The sequence below is a fragment of the Rhamphochromis sp. 'chilingali' genome (assembly GCF_963969265.1).
Source record: "Rhamphochromis sp. 'chilingali' genome assembly, chromosome: 22".
Lineage (NCBI taxonomy): Eukaryota > Metazoa > Chordata > Actinopteri > Cichliformes > Cichlidae > Rhamphochromis > Rhamphochromis sp. 'chilingali'.
This window is the reverse complement of record NC_137950.1, coordinates 13,923,928-13,941,397: the sequence shown is the minus strand read 5'-3', so window position 1 is coordinate 13,941,397 and position 17,470 is coordinate 13,923,928. Positions and strand designations below refer to the sequence as shown.

The 17,470-nt window shown below is 40.0% G+C and overlaps 1 protein-coding gene across 4 annotated transcripts; it reads right to left on the bottom strand.

Moving 5' to 3' along the window:
* Positions 1-830: 830 nt before the first annotated feature.
* plekha4 (pleckstrin homology domain containing A4) lies at positions 831-16,148 on the bottom strand. Of its 4 annotated transcripts, XM_080872372.1 has the most exons (25): positions 16,022-16,148; positions 14,651-15,610; positions 12,602-12,665; positions 12,380-12,478; positions 12,184-12,256; positions 11,990-12,090; positions 11,721-11,839; positions 11,420-11,632; positions 11,013-11,307; positions 10,650-10,706; positions 10,332-10,478; positions 9,514-9,573; positions 9,323-9,403; positions 7,385-7,537; positions 7,172-7,270; positions 6,860-6,968; positions 6,353-6,414; positions 5,939-6,040; positions 5,757-5,847; positions 5,498-5,553; positions 4,889-5,029; positions 4,399-4,806; positions 3,671-3,792; positions 3,465-3,574; positions 831-2,535 (listed from the first exon to the last, which is right to left on the bottom strand). In XM_080872372.1, the coding sequence occupies exons 2-25, from the start codon at positions 14,689-14,691 to the stop codon at positions 1,355-1,357; spliced, it is 3,984 nt and encodes a 1,327-aa protein (XP_080728498.1). In that variant the 5' UTR covers positions 14,692-15,610; positions 16,022-16,148; the 3' UTR covers positions 831-1,354. The 4 variants fall into 4 exon arrangements, with proteins under 4 accessions (XP_080728498.1, XP_080728497.1, XP_080728499.1 ...); XM_080872371.1 differs by having other exon boundaries at positions 14,651-16,082; XM_080872373.1 differs by lacking the exons at positions 14,651-15,610; positions 16,022-16,148 and adding an exon at positions 12,868-13,256.
* Between the last annotated feature and the right edge of the window lie 1,322 nt (positions 16,149-17,470).

Genomic DNA, 17,470 nt, shown 5'->3' with positions numbered 1-17,470 from the left:
TATGCATATAAATGATTCTGCAAAAGCAAGCTGTGGGATGTCCAACTTCAGCTCATTAGAAAAAGTCACGTGAATGTTTAACATATATCTCAAAACTATGTGTTGCTAACTGTTAAATATGTCTGCATATGCTGTGATTGTTATGGAAGAAGCCTCTAAAAGTCACAATTATGTCTATATTATGCACCACCTTTTTTCACTTTATGCTGCAAACACACAATAAATACTGTAGCCTATATCAGAACTTACTGGTTCCTCCTTTAAATGTATTCAGGACTGCATTTAACAGCCTGTAATGGTGTCTGGAATGCATGCCAATGATATTTAATGACTGCAGGAATATGTTTAAAGTGAATAGCCCTGTTAGAAACAAGCTATATTTACGATTACTGTTCCTAATTTACCATTTACACCAAATTAATTCACCAGCCCATACATAGTGTGTATGCTCACTGTTATTAGTATGCGTGCTGATATTGATATCACATTTGTAAACAGATCAGTGGGTCTCTCTCTCAGTGTATGTCTGCATGTGTGTGTATATGTGTGTGGCTCAGTAAACATAAGGTGGTGCTGTCTTTAAGAGAGAGAGCCTGGGAAGTGGTGATGTAATGTGTTCTCAGACAATGATGTCATCGACTGAGACATGGCAAGGATTTAAAGTGACAAAGGCTTTTTCAGCAACCCCGTGTAATTCTGCATCAGGTCTCCTCAGAGAAAAGCACCTAAACACCGCGGGGACCTTCAGTGGGTGGGAAAAAAAGGGCTGAAATGAGAGCAAAACATAAATGTGATTCTGGCACATACAAAGCTCGAGTCTGGGTCTCGACGTGGCACACAGCAGTTTTATTAATCAGGATATCTGAGATACAAAAAACAACAACACATTTTGCAGCAGGAACAATAAAAGGGTTACCAATCACGAGCAGCCATTAGCTATGACTCCTGCGCTATGTTGAATGCATATTTTGAGAGGAATGATCATGTTAGCCTCAAACACAGAGCGTGTATCGACAGCGGCTATAGAGAAGGTATTTGGTTTTTTTCCACTGCATGAACAATACTTTATTTCCATACAGTACATAGTTTTTGTTATGATGAAATATTAAGACTTTCCATTGCATTTGCATAAATGTTCAACAGTAGATAGTGGAAATGTTTAAACTTACCAAATATTAAAGGTGTTTCTGATACTATATGTTCCCATTATACAATTTGTAATTTAAAATTAGGTCCAGACTCCTTCAGTCAGTTGAATTCTTCTAACATTTTTCACTGCAGTCACTCTAAACTGTGTTCTTGTCCTTCTTGAGTTTGTTCACTTAAGCTCCTTAAGCCGTCTCTGTGCTTTCTTTTATAAACTTGTCCTTAATACTGTTACTCTCGCCTTTCCGAAAGAAGCACTCCGAATCACACGTCCGGCTTCATGCACAGAGCTGGATAGAGCAGCAGAGCTTTTGTTGCCTTGTTCTGGGACATTCTCATTTTTCTCGTCGCATAAACTAGCAGACTTTTTCAGTTCTTCCGATCTCACTCGCCCAAACTTCCTGTCCCCTGACTCTTTCGCTCTACTACGTTCCTCTCTTGTCTGACTTGCACTTCCATCCAGTGTCTGTTTGGGATCAGTGTCCCCAATGCAAACTCTGCCAGTAGTTTCTTTAACTTTCAGCTGGCTTTCTGACCTTGAGTTGTGCTCACATTCATCTGCAGCGCTCTTTTCAAAAACAGAAGCATCTTTTGTTGCTTTTTCCTGAAGGTCCACTGTTGAATCTCGAGGTTTGGAAGCAGCTGTCCCACTACTTTCATTACCATTTAATGACACAGGCTGAGTGACATCCTTATTCTCTTGGTCAGATGAAGGGCCAACATTACTGGCAGCATCGGCTGGCACAGACTCAGTGATCAACAGTGGGTCTTTATCTTCTGGCCCAGATGATGTTTGAGCACATGAATTCCCATCGTTCTTTGTTATGTCTGAATCTGAAATACTGATGTCACATGCAATCTTATAGAAGAGTGAATGGTTCTCTTTCATCTTCTCTAAGCTCTCGCTCACTGCTGATAACATTTCATTTGAATCAGTAATGCCATCAGATGAAGCTGCCTGGTTGTCTGCTGCCTCCTCATTACACAGTGTTTCTGTGGCAGGGATCTGTAGAGGTATGAATCCTTTCCACTGGTTTGTGGAAAGGAACCATTTGGCTCTCAGATCAAAGGCCTTAGAATCACTTTCATTATCATCACCATCAGGATTGTCTTCAACCTTTTTCTGTTCATCATCTTTGAGACCTATGAATCTCTTCCCTCCATCTTTCGGATAAACAGTCATGGATGAGATATGATAGGGTGAAGCTGGACGTTTGATCTTACTTTTGGCAACCCCCGGTCTCCCGCTGTGCTGTGTTCTGTTCTCTAACTTGGCCTGATTATTAAGTTGCTGGTGTTCTTCCTCTTTATCCTCAGATATTGCACTTGAAAGCTGAAGCTCTCCAGAACTTCTTAAGTTATCCCCACAGCTTCCATGGCCATCATGGCCTGAAAACACAGATGATTTAATCTGTCAGGTTCAATAGTTAGCAGTTAGCACTTCTACTAATATAGAAACCATCATAAAAGTTTGACGTAGCCACCATGGTGCCACCCACTGGCTAGTGGACTACTGTTAAAAGCTGTAAGTTCAGCTGCTGTATCATCATTATAATGTTGGCCCAGGACCAACATTGCAACTAACCAATCACATTGTTGTAATATCACAGTTTTGGAATAAGAAAAAAATGTTTATGTAAAACAAATAGTAGACATTACAAGTGTTTCCTTAATTAATTTGTGCAATATAACAGACATAGAATCAAGTTAGGCTTGCTGTTAAGCAACTTTAGCTTACTTGTGTTGGTTTGCTAGTGATAGTTTTTAATAGCATTAGCTAACTTCTTAGCTAATGTGAACAGACTGCTTAGATAATGAGATTGTTCAGCTGCAATGTTCATCCTGGACCGACATTGTTATGATGTAGGAACAAGACCAACATGGGGATATCAGATTGTCCACGGTCTTATACAATAGCAACAAGGTAGCCAAGGGCCTTACTACTGTTTTTCTTCTTTCCTCTGAATGTCACAACAATTTACAAAATTAACATCTTTTTGTTTAAAACTGCCATAAAGCTGGCAATCAAAAACATAAACTTATTAGGAAAATGCTGATTGAAGTCATAAATTGAGTGAAATTGAGTTCAATAGAATCTATTTTTGAATCCATAAGTGTTGCCCCCTGCTGGATATAAAAAATAATGCTTCCAGTCAATTTCAGACTCCTAGTCCATGTCTGTCTTTTATATACATTCAGTGAACTTTAATTGTTAATAATGCCAAGTGTCCTAAGTGACAAGTTAATTATTAACTCACTACTATATAATGTTAGTAAATCTATATAAATCAGTACTGTATTGCTAAATTAGTAAGTACCTGCTTTCAATCTTTGTTTTCTCGCTGCATCAGAGGGAACATGGTGAACTTCCTTCTCCTTTCCCATAACCGAGAGCTGACTGTGTGTAGTGGCACTCTCTCTGACTGCGCTGATAGACAGACAACAGCCAATTTGCTGAGACTTTCATCAATATAAAGAACATTTACACTGTGTAAAAAAGAAAACAGCCCCCCCCCCCCCACACCTTCTTATGACTCTCTCTCGTATTCGTTCCACTCGCCGGAGCTTGGCCTCTCGCTGTTCATGGGTCAGACAGAGGTCATAGTCCATGTTTGAGGTCAGAAGGGCAGTAGACTGCTCCACTTTCTGTTGAGATGGATTTATATTAAAATGCACATATAACAATAACTTTAACTAAAAGAATAATTGTAAGAGCGACATTTATAATTTTCTATGCAGTATTGATAAATACTGCTGAATGACACAACTGATGCAATGATATTAACATATCTGTCACATCAGGCCTTCTATAACAGCTCAAATACAGCTTTAACATTTTATTAGGCTTTGAGTCACTTATAAAAGTGATACTGAATTAACTGTAGTTCAGAATTACTGTACAGACACTGATACAAGGCCTCTTGCTTCATCTAGAATCTCCAGCTGTTTGTTTAAACAAGCTTTATATCCGTATTAAACTTTAATGCAATGTTCACATATTAAGTTCAAGAAAGTAAAATAAAAAGTAAAAAATAAAGCATATTTACAAAAAACAAAAGGAAAAATGGTTTATGTGCAATTGTCATACATCCCGACAGAGGAGATAAATCTACTGTCAACAGCACATTAGAGCTCATTCAGACTGAGTCAAATTAATCTGCAATCTGATATGAAATTAAATGTGATGGATTTATCGTATTGTATCCTTTTAGTTTATTAATCATATGAATCTTAATGTTGTCTTCTTCTTACCCTTCTATTTGAGCTTGCGCTTCCATTTTCTAAACCGGCGTCATCTCGAATTTGATTGCTTGACGTCTCTAAACTCTCAGTTCTGCTCACTTCTGAAAGTAACTCTTTCGTGGAGGTCCTGGATGCTCCTTGATGCTGATCTTTGTATGTCTTCTTAATGGGCTGATCCTGGTCCATCTCTGCTGAGGACCAGTTTTGATCAGGATTCTCCAACAAGGGCCTCCTGGGTGGTTTGCTTAACAGTTTTTTACCCTGTTCAGCCAGATTTAGCCGTTTCTCAGATGGGATCTGCTCAGCCAGTGGAGTATCAAGCTCAGCAGGAGGATCCTCGACAGAAACTCGTCTGGCCACAAGCGAAGACGGTAGTACAGCTGTAACCACTCGCGTCACCCTTAAGGGAAAAGGGGCCTGAGAGAATACCAAGTAAGAAAAGTAAATATATATACAACACAATATAGTCATTCATTCATTCATTCATTACTTGGCAAACCTCTGCTTTTGGCTCTGAACTTTGACCCTGAGTCTGGGCACCTGGAGCAGGAACAGGAGGTTTTTTCCTATTAGTCACCCTCTCCTGATTTCTCTTCATTCTCTCAATCTGCTCTTCTTCACTCATCTTCATCTTCAGCTTCTAGAAAAAAACATGGGCTGTTTAGAATATGAGTCATTTATGATGACTGCAGCTCAAAGATTCATAAAGCGAGAAACCCTGTCAGCCATTATAAAGATGATTAAAATAGCTTTATGTTTGAATCTGTTTGTGCAGAAGAATCTGTGTGTGTGAAATTATGATGGATATTTGCTCGCTATGCCTGTCTATATATACTGTTATATATATATGCATTTGTGCAGGTGAGAAAGAGGGGGTTTGTGGCTACAGTTGAGCTGAGCTACTGCATTGAGACGTGAGCTTCTACCTCCCCCTCTCGTCTAGAACAGGTACTGCAACATGCCCTAATTGCAAGGAGGATGAGAGAATCAAAGAATTAGAATTTGGCTGTGATTGCAATGAGGAAATATCAGCTTTGACTGCTTCTATATTTGGAGCATTTTGGATCACACCACATGCCAACACACAGGAAATTATGAAGAATCAAACCTTGGTCGATTGGTTGGTTGTGTCTGGTGGGATCCACTTTGAACCAGACTGAGAGTCTAAAAATGAGATGAAAATAGAGGAAAGTGGAAAAAGGATGGGTATAAAGAAATGTAAGGGTAGAAAGCCACTGTGGGATAATTTAGCATTATGCATAGAACACCTACTAAAGCTATTAATAATAGATATGACAGAAAAAATTAATATACAGCACAGTGTATTAATATCAGCCTATTTCTGTAGTGAGCATATTTGTGCCAACCGGAGGGATCTCTATGTGCTTTCACATTAAGGAGGGCAGGCTGGCTGTTTCCTCTTCTGTGTACAGGATCAACAGTGTGGCTGTAGATTGCCTGAAACATAAGCATAGAAATATCAGAAACATCCATGAAAATATTACCAAACTTGAATGTCTTTTCTGGCGGATTTTAAAAAATTGCCCACCTCATATGGGGACTCTGCCCATCCATGGCTCATGTTCCTGCTCTGGCTTTCTTGTAGCTCCTGGGGTAACGGTGGGCGGACTGGCGGCTCCTCTTCCACGTCCTGCAGGGATCATAGGAATGTGATGAACACTGTGGAACTATTATGGAAAAGCCAATTTATCTGTGCCAGACATAGTCATATAAATGAATGCTGCTCTGTGCAAATCTTGCTGTTCTGTTTTTACTCTCTAACAACTAGCCTCACACGATGAATATTATCAATAACTAAAATCAAATGCTGTAAAGCCAAAAAACATCATGTAGCCAGCAAGCCAGAAAAATGACTTGAATGGACAACAATTCCCTGCTTGTTCATAAGCAGAGCGCAAATGTCAGGGGCCACTGACAAATGAACAATGGACAAGTGTCATACCACTGGAAGACACTCTGTGGGAGAGCCAGGGGATCCAGGATGCGGAGCTGTGGACTGAAACACTGAGGGAGAGACAGAAAAGGTCACAGTGTTGACTCTGGTCATTGTCAGGTTATTGTCAGGTTCCATGTGCAGTATCAAGGTTACACCAGGAAACTGCTGTATACACTGGTGGCCCCAAGTGGCAGCCAGGAGCAATTATTATTATAATTAGCTATGTGGCACTGATCTGCACTGAATAACAACATCACGTGTCTTGCTTTAAAACATGGTATTTCAATCATTTGTATTATTGAGTACATGAGTTTAAGGGTTGTCAGTAGCTCAGACAGTGTAATGAGCTGGTGTTGTTGATAACCTTTTTTTCATTTAAATGTCACATTTAATGTGCTGTTATTGTTCAGAAATGCAAAGATTCAGGCAAAGATCGACTGTTATAAATGGATGAAAGCAAAGTTGTGCAGTAAGAGTCTGAATATTACAGTAGGATGTCTAGCTGATGCTCACAGTGATGTCTCTGTATCCCCAGCAGGTAGCGGAAGTGACTCCGATTGGATTTTAGTCCATCGAGTATGTCCTCCATCATCCACAGCTCTCTCTGAGCCTGAGATTGCTCCTGATTGGATAGAACATGGACATGATCCACATAGAACATCAAAATATAAGAGAGTTTCACATTTTGAGCCCCACTCCCCACATGAGGATCATCAAATTTGAGGCAAACTTTTCAATAGATGTTGTGCACACTTTAACAAAGTTTCTTTGGGAGGCCATGGGTCTTATCAGGCAAAAACTATTTGGTTTGTAGTGTAAAATTACTTGTGGCATTCCAAAGTTACAGATGTGCTGAAGTTGTGAACGGACAACAGACAGTTCACTCTCCATCCTCTCATACTGGCACCAAACCCGCTCTATTTCCTGAATATAAAGAAAATATCAGAGGATTAGTTCAATAACCCATAGTTGATGATTCAGCATCAGTGAAGAAATATTATTGTAATCTAATATGAGGGTTTTTGTTTTTTAACACACCAGTGATACGTCACACATTCTGGCCCGGACTGTCACCAGCTCCTCTTGTAACAAAGCCTTCTCGGTCAGCGCTTCCTCGTGGGCCTGGGGTCCATGGCTCTTCCACTCTTCTAGCTGCAGTCTGGAAACTTCCAAAGCACACTGGACATTGTCCTGAAACACGCGCAGATGTGAGGAAAAGAACTTTATATGTGTGTAAAGTTCTAAATAAACATAAACAAAATCTGGCTGTACTTCTCGTAGCTTAATTGCACAAATGTTTTAATTACTCAATAAGTTCAGTAACTTTTCTTACGACTGTCCTATTTTTTCTGTAATAATTGTTCTTAAAAAGTCACAGTGTCCTAATAAATAAATGTACTGGGAGTGAACCTATATGTTTTTTTTTTTTTAAATTCTATTAGTTGAGTGGAACCAAAAGTAAAGAAATTGGTGTTTGGTTGATTATTAGTTGGTTGTAATAGTGCTTCTTGCCAATAAATCTTATTCCTTTGTAGAGCGTGTTTATTTCCCTTTAAATGGTGCCATATTTACAAGGAAAATCCATTTGTAGGTAGAGTAAGTGGGTTGCACCTGTGAGCAGGGACCCTGCTACAGCAGTCAGTTAGTGTCTGCTCTAAGCTAGATAGAGCCTGTGCCATAGGGCAATTTCAAGCTAGTGTTCTGCAAAACCCAGCTGCAGCATTATTTGGAGTGAATCCCAGTATCGTCTCCAAATTGAAGGCCAAGTTCCATATAACAGTGGATGCTAGAGACAGGACCAAGAAGTTAACCACAAGAAGACCATTTCCTCATGTTGTCAGCACCATAGATAGTCTTCTACAAATTTATAGTCAAGGTTTGCAGGACAATATGCCTGACTACTCTCTACCCAGACAATGCAGAACAGCCTATATACAACCAATCCCTGGTCTCATAGGGCTGCCAGGAGGCTTGCCAGGACTGCACTTCACTGCCAGGCCTGTTTACGCTAAGCAATGAGCCAAGATTTTGCCTACAGCAGGTGGATTGTAGGACCAAAGTGTGGAGAAGATGTGGACAACGCTATGCTGATTGCTGCACTGATAGGGTAATGGCTTTTGGTGGAGGCAACTGAAAAAACAAGGCATGTCATCATTGGAGGCAAGCTAAAGTCAGAGAAATATCAAGATGAGATTCTGCAACCACTGGCAGTCACACATCTCCACAGTCCTGGACCGAACTCTATCCTCCAAGAAGACAACGCTTCCCCCCACAGAGTGGGGTTTATCAGAGACAACCTTCAGAATTTGGGAGTGGGTAGGATGGAATGGCCTGCTTGCAGTCCTGACCTCAACCCCACTGAACACTTGTGGTATCAGCTTGAGCGTGCTATTCGTGCCAGAGTGATCAGCACAATCACGCCACACCACTGACTTGCAACAAATGCTGTTGAAGAATGGGATGCCATCCCACAGCAGTGTGTGACAAAGCTGGTGACCAGCATGAGGAGGACGCACCAGGCTGTTGTTGCTGTGTATGGTTCTTCCACATGCTACTGAGGCCCAGTATGTCTTCTGTTTTAAGGCTTCAATCATCTAATCCAATAAATGACACCAATCAAGAGTCAAAAGCAGAAACAGCTGTTTGGGATCGGCAGAGAAGATTTGGTAAGTTAATTATGGGTGCGATCCACATACTCAACTCTGCTGCTCAACCCACGAATACGTTTTCCTTCCAAATCTTACACCATTTAAAGGGAATTAAATGGTGTAAGATTTGTTTCCAAGAAGCATTTTTACAGCAAACAAATACTCGACCACACAAAAGTTTCCTTGCTGTTTGTGCTAAGTTTATATGTGTGTGTGTGTGTGTGTGTGTGTGTGTGTGTGTGTGTGTGTGTGTGTGTGTGTGTGTCTTTAGATTAAATGCTTGAGTCATGTATTGTCTATATAGAATTAAATCTTTTGAATTTCCGACCTTATCCATTTGTAGCTGGGCCAATTCTACAGACAGAGACTGCAGCAGTTTGTCACACCCACACAACCTTGTTAACACAGCCTGAGGAGACAAAATCAAACTCATGACTACAAAAAAACCTAACAAATGATTTCAGTTTGCGCTGGTCTGGTGACTGTTAAGACCCAAATGCTGAAATTATGAACACTCACGTCTGCATCACTTTCAAGTGGCCGGAGTGGTGGCATTTCCCTCGGGTCAGGTTTTGGGGCCTGAAAATCATCATAGTCACCCTTTTGTTTCACAGTACTTTTTTTTTTTTTTTTAACAATGATTTTAAAATATTTCTCCTTCCTCTTCACAAACCTTCAATGTATCATATATATATATATATATATATATATATATATATATATATATATATATATATATATATATATATATATTAACATTTTCTTTAAATTAAAAAAAAAAAAATCTTGCTAATGTTAAATCATATTAAGGGAAACATGTAGATTAATGCTTAAATGTTACTGCCTGAATGTTAAAACTCAGCTGTTTTAACACTGCAGAACACTGCACAAGCTTTAGCACACTGCAACCATCTGCTTATAGCATGAATTGCCATGAATCAGAGACATAAATGTTGAAAATGCTTAAAACACATGTATTTTTAGATTACTGATCAAACACCAACTTCATGTAATAGTCATTATAGTACATGTAGCATAATCTTGGCAGACAAAACAGTATAAATACATAATAAAACAGAAAAACACAATTATAATAACAAACACACAGTTTGTTAGTAACAAAAAAAACAGACTTAGTGACAATAAAAGACAGTGACAGACATATAACAAGTCAATGACATACACAGGACAACTGTATTAATACATTTAGAAAAAGTCTACAGTGTTTTCTTTTTTAAATAAAGGGGTAGGACACGTGACACCACAGCACCACTGAGCATGTTGTACCACACAAAATGCTGTAAGAATACAGCACAGTTCAGCAGGCTGGGCTGTACCATAGCTGGCGGTAGCACACAATCAGATAAATGGCTGCGGTGATGGTGATGATGGTGGTGGTGTTGTGGGGGGTGTGGAGAATGTGAGGCTCTCGATGAGGGGGGTAAAGGGGGCAGTAAGTCTGCATGTGCCCCTGTGGAGTAACTCTGAGGAAGGAGACCGCATGTATGTGAAAAGAGAACACAATATCAAACACTGTGCTACTGTGCAGAGAGAGTAAAAACTGTTATTGGTGACTTTAATGATCTGTTTCAGAAGATTTTACTCAATTAAATTTAACATTACTAATAACAACAAAGATTTTTTTAATTGCTTACCTTCCCTAAAGGTCTTCGCCCACTGCTATGATGAACAGAACCATATACAGGGGCAGGCTAAAAACAGGGAAAGAGAAAGGGTTGACAAACATGAGCTGTTAACACAAAACTGTGCTTTAAAAGGGCCATTCCACTCAAGCTGATGCTTTTTAATACACTGTATTAGTCAAGTTAGATAAAATGCATGATACAACTTGGATACTTTTCAGATCAGAATACTTTATTCATCCCGAGGGAAATCTTTCCAATCCCCCTGTTTGGAGGCCATTTCTCTGAGATAAGATGAGTTTTGGCATTAGGTTTTATACAGATTGACTCTCATGAAACAATTAAATATCAAGATCTTTTTTTGAAAGTTCCAACCTTGCTTAGACTTTGCCACCTTTCTGAGCCTGGAGTGCTGGGATTGGATTTGAACTCCAGATTCGGTGAGGCAGGTGCATAGTAAAGAGTATGTGGCAGCATGATCGGGTCATCATGGGGTCGTATGTCAACCCTTCCCATCGGTGTGTGTGGTCTTGATCCCAGCTGACCTCTGGAGGTCAAAGAACCTGTTGCCATAACATCTGTTTGTGACGGTGCGATTTGACCCAGGAGAAAATCCTCCTCCTTGTTTGGACCACAAGCTCTTCTTCTGCTTAAATCTGGGCTCGGTGTTCTGTTTGTGAATATAGCAGAAACAGCACAAAGCAGCCTTTGCAGTTATTGTTTCAGCTTTTAAGAAAACCACTTGGATATGCCATTCACACACACACAGACGACTTGACAACCTGCTGTTTCTTTGATGAATGCTCCGCCTCTCCCTCTGCTCTGAGTGCGATCTCCCCATCCTTCCACCACTGAGCTTACTCGGTTCACTCGGAGTCCTGCTGACGTGCCTGTGTTTCTGGGATAGACCCTCATCATCAGAGGGAGATTTAGGGAGGTCCACTGATTCACTGCTGCCACCTATCTGCGTAAAGTCGTGATAACTTGAGCAGCGCCTGAAAGCATCAGAAAAATGCTTATGAGTCAAAATAGTGTAAAACGACCGAATGTAAAACCTCATGACTATTTTGAATAGAACTGAACCTGTTCATGGAGCTGTCTGGCTCCATTGCAGCAGACTGACTGAGGGCTCGAACCCAACCCAACATGTCCTCCTGAGTGTCTGCACTGAAGAAATAAGAGCGCATCCCCTGATGCACTACCTAGTTTGACACATATTATTCACAAATTGTTTTTTTCATTATTAAAAATTCACATTTCCTAATCTACATATACACTTAAATATTGCATGCACATACGCATGATTGGAGAATGCCTTATATCCTTGCAATGACTTGGTTTAACAATAATACCTTAAAGGTGAACTTTCTGTTCTTGCATTCCCTCGGCGTGCAGAACAGGATTTTGTAGCTTGGCAGTGGGATGCTCCCCAGAACAGATTCTTCTCTGCTGTCTGAGAAGAGGATGGATGAGACATTAACAAAAGAAGGGATGCATCACCACACATGATACAATTTCTCCTCCAGACAAAGTGCCGATCTCTTACCTTTATAGTAAAACAGACAGTAGTTAGAGAGGACGAACCATCGTCTTTTCCAAAGCTTCAAACCAGAGCTATCCTGCGGGAGGAAGATCAATTAGGCTCTGCTCCTCAGTAAACTCAGTCACACACTCTTCCGCATGCAACAGTGAAGTTGTTGATCTTTTTAAGTAGATCATGAAAGCAAATGATGCAAAAGTACTTTTTTGTTGAGCCATCCTCTGATAACCACAGAGCAGTTGGGATCTCTCTTGGCAGACTGACACCTCTTCCCGAATGTCTGCACCTTCCCATCACTTTCCTGTTACCAAAACAGGGAAAAATACATTTGTGTGCACACATGTGCTTATGCATTAACAGCATCACACTAGGTCACCCATGCGTACAAAGACGGGAGCCTTGTAATTTGAAAACAAAACTTTACCACGGGAAAATAAGATATTGTGGCCACGCTGGACGCTTGGCTTACTCTGTCGTGGTCATCCATTCTGTAGGGTGACAAATAAATGTGTTCAGACCACAGGAAAAAGATGGAAACAACAGTTAAAAGGAAATAGTCACACAGTAATAAAACCCCATAAAGTTCCACATAGACCCCCTGAATACCAAGATACATGGCTGTAAGATGACTCTGCCCACATATTCAAATGAGCTACTTGAAGCTGGTATGGCTAAGATGTAACCGCTTACCAGTACAATCTGAATCAGTGTCCCCCTCTGTAGAAGCAGTCAGTCACTCCACTGACCAGCAGCCCTGTAAGCTCCGACGTAACAAATGCCACATTCCTATATAGTTGAGATTTTTCCCTGCTCAACTGTTCATTCTCTCAAGGACTTGGTGTGGTTGCCCCATACTTCCAGAAAAACTCTCCCACAATTCTATTCTGAGCCATAACAGGCCGATGCGCATCCCCACCATGCAAACTGACAGGTGACAGCTGCGTCGCTGTGGTGGTAGGGAGGGGCTGGGACTGTGTGAAAACCAATCTGGCAGCAGGGACGGGGCTGGTATGAGACACTATCTGGTCCAAACTGCATAACTGCAGTGTGGATCGCTGAGAATAGAAAACCCAAATAAAGGAGCATGGTGGTGGGAAAGTAAAAGTTGTTTACTTTGTATAATAATAATAATAATAATAATAATAATAATAATAATAATAATAATAATAATAATGCTATAGTAGTATAAAAAATTAAATATAAAAGGGAAAATAAAATTTTTGCATGTTTATATGTGACAATATACAACAATCAGTGGATTTGGTATTTTATGTTAAACTACTTTCTTATTACTGTTTCTTTTACTATTAGTGTGCAGTATATATTTATATATTTCTTCATGTACTACAACAAAAATATTCCTTACATTTCTTTTGTGTGTGCATATTATGTAAGGCATTTGCATTCGTCCATAAATATTTGACAGCAAAATAACTCCAATGGAGAAACTGAAATTTCGAGTTACACCTGCTTAAGCTTCCTTATCAAAGATGTATTTTTACGGCCTTCTTGGCTCATTTGTGACCTTTGTGAAACACTAATACAGATGAACTTGAAGATGAAAAAATAAATCACGAGGAGCATCTCACGTTGAGCCACCACAAACACTTGCATGGATGAACCAGATGTTTGATATGATTTGGTATCCACAAGCTCTGCCGGTATCAACCACATTTCCCTACAAGCGCGGCATGGAGTAAATGAGAGAACTCAGTCACGTCTTTGTTAGAGACCAACAACCTCATAGCCACTGGGGGTTCTGTGGGTGTTGTGAAATATTTGGAAAATCTCCTTTTTAATCAGTGAGGGTCACCACCTCAGAGAGGAGAAGACTTAAAATGCTAAAGAGGGATGGTGGGGAGGACAAACGGTGGGTCTGTGCACGACACAGAGTGCGCTTTGTGATGCCCGAGGACTCTGAAGCATCATGTGAAGTTGGACACAGACCATGTTGAATACATTGCCCCAGAAAATAATCCTCTCCCTCTCTCTATCAACAAAAACATTTGCATGTCTCCCACATTCTCATACTTTTAAAAGCCAACGAAAGCTATCAAAATACGTTTGACCTTGATAAGCAAAGCAGTGACGTAGGACACTCTCTCGACTCTTAACTGGGCTGTCATTTCTGAGGACACGAGATTGCTGGTTGCTGCACATTTTAAGGTGTTGAAGCCATAAAGTTGATGCTTATAAGAGTAAAACTTGCTGAGTTACTACAGAAAAGTTTAGCACAGGTTCAAAGAGGTCCCTCAGGGGGCCACTGAGTGTTTCAGCCACAGATAATAAATATCAGCCACAAAGCTGCTTCACAGTATTGTTAACCTTTAGCAACTTTGCTCACAATTTGTCACATTATTGACCAAAGATTAAATAAAGATAAATGATTAAGAAGTGTGATGTTTAACTGTGCAACCATCTAGAACTACATGAGACATAAATGTTAATAAAGATGCCATATTGCTGTATATACCTGACTAATCGCGCCTGCCTGCTGGCTGCTTCAAGCTCCATCACTTGGCACTGTTCCTCACAGCATCTCTTCAGGCTTGGCAGCCTTCTTCTTGGCTACCACGAGCTCCTGTTGCCCAAACAGTCACAACGCTCTTCTGCTACACTCCGCTGCTCTCCGTGGACGTGTGAATCTCCCTCTCTGTTGTCGACTGTTTCACTCTGGTCTGACTTGTAGCAGCAGTCCTCGCTTGGTGCTCTACCTACGCTGGCTGTTAGCACTCAGTCTGTTTTTCTGTCCACTAACAGTGCACTCTCTGTGAGCCCCTTCTTTCTTCCTCCCCCTCTTCTTCGTCACTGTCCCTCCCTCTTGCCCTGCCCTTAACAGCCTCTCTGTCTTTTGCTGAGTGTGGGTTTGTGACTCAAGAATTCCCACACACACATTAAAAAAAACAAAAAACAGCTGTTTTCTCGTGCTTCTGTTTTGCCCCTTGCATTATTTAAATTCTCAGTGTAGCTTTACTACAATCAGAGATTTGGATGCCAGTCTTGAGTCAGCACCCCCAATAAAAGCCAAAATATTCAGAGAATGAGGGGCACAATGAGACAAAGGCTTTAAGGCTCTGGCTTACTTCCAAAACCATGCCATGTGCAAGACAAAGTAAAGTTTTGAGTTAGGAAAGCAATTTGACATTTGGTTGATGGATTGTTTAGGCACTTTAAATCTATTAAAGTTTAAATTATTAAAAGAAAAAGAAGCCTTAAGAACAGATGTAAAACCTTCAGAAGCTGCATTAAAATATAAGATAACCAATTATTTTATAATTAGCCTGTCTAGACTTGAAAGGCTCCCACAATTAGGCAAAAATAATTTTCCGAGATGGTCCCTTCTTATATATTTTTTCTGCTATGCCAAGTCAGCGTCTTGTATAGCTGATTGTAGAGAGTACAGAAGAAAACTAATGATGCTCCGTTAATACAGCTATAAAAAAAGAAGAAGAAAGAAAGTACAGCGCTTTAAGGTTGACGGATTGAGAGTAATTAAAACTATGCCTGTTATATACTTATATGTACAAAAGCTTAACGGGAAGAAAGGCACTCAAAGAGAAGCTGAATGCTGATAATCAGCAGTGTACACATGCCTCAGGAGAGCTGGTGTTATTGTAGCACAGGAGTAAGATATCAAAAGCATTTTAAGTGGTATGATAAGAACACGGGAGACAAGAGAAAAGTCAAGTGTAAGCAGGAGCGTCCTGAAGCCTGGTTGGCAGTATCTTTAATCTAAGAGTATCTCCTGTGAAATGAGCTTTTCAGAATCCTGCGACCTAGACGCAAACACTCAAGCTATTTCTCAACACTCAATAATAATCGTGCTGTCTTATAATTAGCTCACGTGTCCAGGCCATTTGCTTTTATCCAGGAAGGTCTTTATCCAGGATGCTCAGGATGTCCCGTTCTCACGTGGGACAAATCAGCTAGCCTACAGTAATTATTGACCACTCCCTTTTAACATAGTGAGCAGTCGCCCGCATGCAGTGACAGACAGCTGCATGACTACTAATAGTCTCCTGTTACACGCTTAACAACCTGTGGGGCCCTCTCATAGGATTATGGGAAATGCAGTTTATTTTAGTGAGGAAAAAATGGCAACATTAGCTTGAAAGGCCAAAGGTCAAGCATAAATCACACCAACAACATTTTATTCAGCTGCATCCATCAGATGATTAAATCACAGGAAGATTTCTCTGGTCAAAGGTTTGTTATTGGTATTGTCATTTGAAAGCGACCTTGTTTGATGCCCGTTCACTGATTGAGCTTATACCGTGTTAATTATTTATTTAATTTGTTGTTAATTAATTATTTATTTAATTTTCAATTGATTAGACTTTTCCTAATAATGTAGATCTCGCATAATACACACATAGATTATCTACAATCTACAATAAAGTTTAAGGTCATTTTGAATTAGTTCCTACTATGAAAACAATTTTTCTAGATAATAATTTGTTATTCATTGTAAGTATTGTGTTGCGAAGTAATAGGTAAAATAGTTAAAGTTCGTGATCTACACTATGTGACAAGTGATAACATAGAACATAATTTTCCCCATATTCCCTTAAACAACATTCATGATTAATTTTCTAGAGAAAAAAAGTACACACAATAGCACTTTAACATGTTTTGTGATGTTCCATATGTTCCATACAAAAACGAAAGATCCAAAAAAGAGAAATCAATTTTTGTGTGCACGTGGTTTGGTTTTCTGTTGTGGTGTACTGACAAGTACGATCCAGCAGGTGGTGCTGTTTAATAATTTCGTCCATCACTGTTTCTGCTGAGGGCACTTTTCATTATGGGCATATATGATAAATAAAAATATGTTTAAAAAATACATTGATTAGCTTCATGTTAAAATACTTTATTATTGTATGTTTTAATAGTAAATAGAGAGTAGTACAGCCACAATTGGAAAAGAAAAGCCACAATTGCTACTTGCAACCAGAAAAGTATACATGTGAAACATTTGTCCAGCAGCAGAGCATGACAACAGTGTAAAGTGTTATGTATAGATAACATGGAGCGAAAGAGCAACATGAAACTGGTGACCCTATCAGTCCATGTTAGACTGCAGATAGTGTGAATGTGGGCTAGTAGATACGTGACAACAAATCTTTTGGAACCAGTATAACTTCATCACAGTAATGCTTGAGTAGCTTCTGCTGTCGATCAGGTGGTGCGGAACCATGAAGGAATAATATTGTGGAAGCACACTGGAACAAACAGAACTTAGTACTGGTCAGTAACTGGTTCTATCTGCTGCACACAAAAAGCTCGGAGAGTG

What these genes read in the sequence shown, in the direction of transcription:
- plekha4 (XM_080872372.1), bottom strand. Translation starts at nt 14,691, where the DNA reads ATGGAGCTTGAAGCAGCCAGCAGGCAGGCGCGATTAGTCAG. An exon ending in ATTCATCAAAGAAACAGCAG is followed by an intron (nt 11,308 to 11,419) that starts GTTGTCAAGTCG and finishes ATTCACAAACAG; the next exon opens with AACACCGAGCCCAGATTTAA. An exon ending in GGCGAAGACCTTTAGGGAAG is followed by an intron (nt 10,479 to 10,649) that starts GTAAGCAATTAA and finishes CTCCTTCCTCAG; the next exon opens with AGTTACTCCACAGGGGCACA.